Here is a 6,505-nt window from a genome sequence, read left to right as displayed (position 1 = left end):
GCAAATTGAAAAATGTCGAACCATGTAAAAGAGTGTTTGTGTAGTTTTATAAAAATGTCCATAATTTATTTGAAAATATGAAAAGTTTATCAAATATTTAATGTGTGCATTAAAATGTATATTGGCTACTAAGAAAAATTAGACATGTGTAAAACATAAAAAAGAAAAAGAAAACGTAAAAGAAAAAAACTATGAAAAAACAAATTAGTGTGCGCGCGTGAGCGGCTGTGCTACTGGGCTGGCCAAATTCAAGAAATAACCGCGAAGTCCTCTCAAGATTTAAAATAGACCAGGATTAGAGAGTTCAGAGTGCCAATTTCCGGGATCGAGAGTTCGGGGTTTGGTTTAGCTTTCGTGTATAACTTCAAGGTTTATTTTGGATTTTTTCCTTAACAAAATCGTGTTACACGGCTTCTTAAAAGAAGATAAGAAACTAAAATAATAAACGGGTCCCTAACTTTTATAAAGAGAACCACAACAAGCTGATGAAAATCTCAATCCGGTCCCTAGCATCTTCCACACGGATAGAGCAACTTAGAAGAATGCTTAATCCGTGTGCATTCGTAGTTCCGTTAGTATGGATGGCAGTTTTGCCTATGGGTATGGGTACCCACGGGTACCTTACCCAAAAACAATGGACATGGGCATGACTTGGAAAGATTTTGTACCCATGGGTAATGGGTATTCATACACGCAAAATCTATGAGTAGGGCATGGGTATTCAATTGCGCCCATGGATAACCCAATGGATACCCAAAAGAAATTAATAAATCAAAATTGTTCCTATGACATGTGGGGTAAGCATCTAACTCGTATGGCCCAACCCTAAATCTTGTATTCTCTAAACTAGCCATAGATGATAGGCCTGCAATTGCCTGCTCGACACTCCTCTGACGTCCTATGTAACTTCTTGAAACAATGAAATCTTGACTCATCACCATCGGACTCCTCTAAACTCTCGATCCAGTGACCCCCAATTCCACTGCTCATTCCCACTACATCGGGCCTCCACCAACCACTGCTCATATTTCCTTGATGCCTCCAAGAAGCCACCCGTCGGAGGAGATTATGTTGGTGCCATAATGCCCGCCCATATCACTTGAATTTCAGACTCATTTCTTCAAAAAAAATTCAACATTTAAATGCTATATATGGTACCCAACGGATACCCATTGGGTATAGGATACCCAATGGGTATGGGCATGAGTATTAATTTATGCCCATGAATATTGAAGTGGGTGGGTATAGAAAGTTTCTATGGGTATGGGTTTGGGTAGAAGGAGGTTGTACCCGCCCATACCCTACCCATTGCCATCCCTATCCGTTAGGTTCTAGCGCAGCGTCGGACGTGACCGGCTGGTGGCGCTTGGGTTCCGATCGATCCCTCGACACAATAGAAAAGGCCAGGATCAGCCACAAGCTTAGCCTATATTAGTTCTCCACGACTCTCAGAAACAAATGCCAAGATGGTCATAGCATAGCCATAGCACACTAGCAAAGCGTGTTTCACGCCTCTGCAAGCAACAAAACAAGGCGTTCCATGGAGAAGCAAAGGATGGCCATCGTCGGCGCCGGCATGAGCGGCCTCACGGCGTGCAAGCACGTGCTTGAGCGCGGCTTCCGGCCCGTCGTGTTCGAGGCCGAGGCGGACGCCGTCGGCGGCGTGTGGGCGCACATGCTCGCCACGACGCGCCTGCAGACCCCACGGCCGCAGTACGAGTTCACGGACTTCCCGTGGCCGCCGGAGGTGCCGGAATTGTACCCGAGCCACGACCAGGTCATGGAGTACCTGTGCTCCTACGCGCGCCACTTCGGCGTGCTAGAGTGCGTCAGGTTCGGCAGCCGGGTCACCGCTCTGGAGTACTCCGGCGCCGTCAACGAGGAGGAGATGATGGCGTGGGAGCAGTGGGCCGGCAACGGCGAGGCGTTCGGCAGCGGTCAAGGCGAGTGGCGGATCACCGTGCAGCACGGGGACTACGTCGAGGTTTGAGCAAGATCACTATCTAAGTTCAAATTTGGTTGTACCTCACCTCCAAGACGAGGCATTCTCGATCGTTCGCGTGCCACTATGTTTTTTTTTTCTTCCTTGTGCCATCCACGTTGTAGTCAAAAGCAAAGCCGAAACTAGAAACACAAAGCAACCAGATGCAAATTATATTTCATCTAAATGAGTTCTAGTAAAACTGGCAAATTAAAAAGATAAACCACGCGTTGTCGCGGGAATTTATAGCAATGAAATCATCAAAAATAAAAATAAAATATACTCCTAGAGGTAAAAATAGCAAACCTAGAGGTAAAAATAAATGGTGGCCGTTGGGACCTCGATCCTGGAAATATGCGGTCTAGGTCAACGAGCGCCAGACTACCTGGAGCTTGAGGAATGGCGGCCTGCTGCGGAGCGTCACCTGCCGAAGTAGCTGCGACGGGATTTGGCACACTCAGAGGGTGTTTGAATACGTTTTAGTCCCATGACTAAAAGTAGTGGGACTAAAACTTGCTAGCCTCACCCATGCTTGGATACAAATACTAAATAGACTAAAATGAGTTAATGAGCATTTATTATCCTCCAAACCCTTCAATCCTGAACTCGCATGTGTTAAAGGAGAGGAGTTAAATGAGGAGAGAGAGGACTAATCCACATTTTAGTAGGGTTTCCCTGACTAAATTTTTTTAGTCTCAAGACTAGTTCTACCCTCTTTTTAGTTAGGGACGATTGGAACTTTAGCCTTTAAAAAAGACTAATTTTAATCAGACTAAAAATAGTCCCATAGATTCAAGCATGGCCTCATGCTTCTCGTCAAATGGATGCTCTGGCTTGAGCGAAACGGCATGGTCTTCCAAGCCTCATCAAGCACCATACCCCAGTTCAGTGGGCAACGGATGGCGGTGGTCAGCGGCGGCACAGTGGGCATGGCGGTGACGTGCTGACACTTTATGGGAAGTATTACGGGTCAACTTCTCCTAAATGTACAGGAAGTTGGGCAGATTATATGAGATCTCGATTTATTGGAGCATTATTTTTGCCCAACTTTTCTTAAACTAGATACGTATAAGTTTATGGATATGGAACCGTTGAAGATACTCTAAACATGAGTAATTGACAAAAACTACCACATTTCACGTATCCGTCCCACAGAACTACCACATTTTGAAAACTGACCAAAAACTCCAGATTAGTGCTAATTTCGTGGTAAAAAACTACCAAGTCGAGTCGACGACCGATTTAACCATTTTAAACCCCTTTCTGACAGAGCTGGCCCACCTGTCGGGACGGCTGCCGCGCTAACGGCTAACGGCCCACACGTCAGCACCAACCTTCTTCTTCCTCCTCTTCTCCTTCTTGTTGGCATTTCCTCGAACACCTTACCAGCAGCAGAGCAGGACACTGGCGTCAGCTAAATCAATCGATGCTGCCACTCGCCGAGGACCTCCTCCTTGCGCCCCGGTGCATCGAGCCGCGGATCTGGTAGCCACCATCATCCCTGCACGCCACCGGCGTGGATCCGGTCACCACCACCGTCTCCATCATGCTGCACAAGCAGCAGGCCGCGGCACCGTCCAGATGCGGGAGAGTAGCAGCAGCATGCAGCGGCGTCAGTCAGATGTGGGAGACCAGCGACCGCGAGCCCCGACAGCGGAGGGTGGCGGAGGTATGCGCCGAAGCCCCAGGCGTCCTCCAGCATCATCATCACGGAGGCGACGCGCCGGCGAGACCACCTTGGCTTGGACCGGGAGGAGGGAAGCGACCACAACCACAACGCTAGGTTTTGGCCACGACCAGGAGGCGGACGACTGCTGCGTCGGTGAAGACAGCCGCCCTCCCGGCCGCTCTGGTTGGTTGCCCGCGGGTGGCTCGTCGCGCGTGACGGCATGAAGCAAGCATCACGTTTCGCTGCCGCGCAGACAAGGCCACATGAAGCAGGGAGCAGGAGGAGGAGGAAGAAGGTCGCCGGTGCCACAGGCTGCCGCTGCTCACCGGCGTCGATGCGTCGGCACGGTGGTGCTGCCCGATGCACATAAGGTGCTTGTTGAAATGTCAAACAGAGAAGAAGGGAAGGAAGAAGAAGGTTGATGATGACGTGTGGGTCCCATTTGTCATAACGGTTAACTTCACGGTCAAAATAAACAGAGTTGACTTTGCTGCCGGTCCCACATGTCATAAACAAGTTTAAAATCATAAAAACGGTCATCAACTCAATTTGGTAGTTTTTTGTCACAAAATTAGTATTAATCTGGAGTTTTCGGTCAGTTTTCAAAATGTGGTAGTTCTGTGGGACGGATACGTGAAATGTGGTAGTTTTTTTGTCAATTAGTCCTCTAAACATGCATATATGTTTTCCCTAATAATTAGATCCTTTTCTGAAAAAATTGTGGCTAGACTCAACGGTTTGCCTAACGTTGATCTTTTCTGGCATATCTAGACACACGTGGCCGACTTTGTGTTGCTATGCGTTGGACGGTACAGTGGCATCCCCAACATTCCAACTTTCCCGCCGGAGAAAGGGCCGGAGGCCTTTAATGGCACGGTGATCCACTCCATGGATTACTCCAACATGGACGATGCAAAAGCCACTGAGCTCATCAAAGGTAAACTCGTCACCGTCGTCGGCTACCAAAAGTCTGCTCTCGATGTCGCCACAGAGTGCGCAAATATGAATGGCCCAACACATCCTTGCACAATGATTATTCGGACAAAGAGATGGATCATCCCTGACTTATATGCTTGGGGTGCCCCGGTTCCTTTCTTGTACTTCAATCGCTTGTCCGAACTACTAGTTCACAAGCCAGGAGAGGGGCTGCTCCTTAGCCTGCTGGCTACCTTCTTGTCACCCTTGGTACGTATATAATGGCCACTGTATTTTTTATATGCTACTAAGGGCTCCTTTTCATGCATTAATTTAATTTGATCAGAGATGGATACTCTCAAAGTTTGTTGAGAGCTACTACATGTGGGCGGTGCCCATGAGGAAGCATGGCATGATGCCGGAACACAGCTTCTTCCAAGCTCTCAGCTCATGGCTGATTGCAATAATGCCGGACAAATTCTACGACAATGTGGAGCAGGGAAGCATTATCCTCAAGAAAGCAAACGAATTTATCTTCTGCAAAGAAGGTGTCATCATACAAGGCGAGCCCGTGCCGATCAAGAGCGACGTCGTGATCTTTGCGACCGGGTACAACGGGGATCAGAAGCTCAGAGAGTTGTTCACCTCACCTCTGTTCAAAGAGATCGTTGTTGGCATGCCAGCTACTGCGGTCCCTCTCTACAGGTTCCTTTCAACCCTTTCCCTTTCATTTTAGTCAACTGACCTAGTAGTTGATACGTATATCAATGCAGCACCATTAACTAACCGTAGTTCTTACGGAATGTGACAGGCTATGTGTTCACCCCAGGATTCCTCAGCTAGCAATCATTGGCTACTCAGAGAGCATGGGAGATCTACACACCTCGGAGATACGGTCCAAATGGCTGGCGCATTTCCTTGATGGGGCATTTCGTTTGCCTGCCATAAGATCAATGGAGGAAAATGTGAAGGAATGGGAAGCATACATGAAACGCTACTCGGGCGAGTACTTCCGTCGATCTTGCGTCGCTTCTGTCGGTATCTGGCACAACGACCAGCTGTGCAAGGACATGGGGTGTGAGCCTAGGAGGAAGAAGGGATTTCTGGCTGACTGGCTGATTCCCTATGAACCTGCAGATTACGCAGGTGTCAATCTGAGGAACTAGAATAACAACCAATTGTTTGTATGTCTGACGAACTGCGTCAAACTAGCGGTGGCTGCTGCAACATTGGAAGATTATCCCTTTGCATACTATATTGTTGTCGTGGAAGTAGCCCAGCTAATAAATAAAATCATGCTTATTCACCAAAGGCTAGTCTAGCGACATGTTTCTCGTTGAGTTGGCTTAAATGATGGAATTGTTATATCCTTAAGCCGCAACTTTGAAGGCCCGTAGCCGAAAATACAACTGTGAACCTGGGAGCGTGCGCATCCGAATTGAAAGATAAAATAAAATATAGTTAAATACTTTTAAAACCATTTTGCCCGGCGAGCCAATCATGGATTATGTTGATGAGCTACGTAATCTCAGATCCGACCTGTCATGGTCGTGTTTTCTTTTTATTTTCACCTTTACTTTTGTCTTGTACTCTTTTTATTTTTTTGCGGGAAACTTTTGTCTTGTACTCGATGACTTGAACTTTTTTCTATGTTTAATAAAATGATTGTGTGCATCTTATGATGCAGAGGCTGGAGTACTCTCCTTTTCAAAAAAAAAAACATACATGGTCTACATAAAACTCATGTTTAAATTTTTGGAACAAAATAAATTATGATGTATTCCGACCAAAACATGACATAATCAATGCTATATAAAAGTTACTTTTCTCTTTTTTAAGCTAGGATTTTATTTTTTTGCTCAGAATATGACATGACTCATTTTATCCCAAAACTTTAAACACGAGTATTATGCTAGACTATTTTGTCGTAAAAAGGTTTC

At 46.6% G+C, this 6,505-nt stretch overlaps 1 protein-coding gene across 1 annotated transcript; it reads left to right on the top strand.

Moving 5' to 3' along the window:
• Positions 1-1,477: 1,477 nt before the first annotated feature.
• On the top strand, positions 1,478-5,876 carry LOC123116076 (probable flavin-containing monooxygenase 1). The gene is made up of 4 exons (XM_044537081.1): positions 1,478-1,984; positions 4,422-4,835; positions 4,912-5,270; positions 5,377-5,876. The coding sequence occupies exons 1-4, from the start codon at positions 1,541-1,543 to the stop codon at positions 5,729-5,731; spliced, it is 1,572 nt and encodes a 523-aa protein (XP_044393016.1). The 5' UTR covers positions 1,478-1,540; the 3' UTR covers positions 5,732-5,876.
• Positions 5,877-6,505: the final 629 nt, after the last annotated feature.

This window comes from Triticum aestivum, chromosome 5B (assembly GCF_018294505.1).
Source record: "Triticum aestivum cultivar Chinese Spring chromosome 5B, IWGSC CS RefSeq v2.1, whole genome shotgun sequence".
Lineage (NCBI taxonomy): Eukaryota > Viridiplantae > Streptophyta > Magnoliopsida > Poales > Poaceae > Triticum > Triticum aestivum.
This window is presented reverse-complemented; position numbering and strand designations above follow the sequence as displayed.

Excerpts from the sequence above, each read along its gene's own strand:
- LOC123116076 (XM_044537081.1), top strand. The coding sequence starts at position 1,541 with ATGGAGAAGCAAAGGATGGCCATCGTCGGCGCCGGCATGAGCGGCCTC. Across the intron at positions 1,985-4,421 it reads AGCACGGGGACTACGTCGAG|ACACACGTGGCCGACTTTGT; the intron begins GTTTGAGCAAGA and ends TGGCATATCTAG. Across the intron at positions 5,271-5,376 it reads ACTGCGGTCCCTCTCTACAG|GCTATGTGTTCACCCCAGGA; the intron begins GTTCCTTTCAAC and ends GGAATGTGACAG.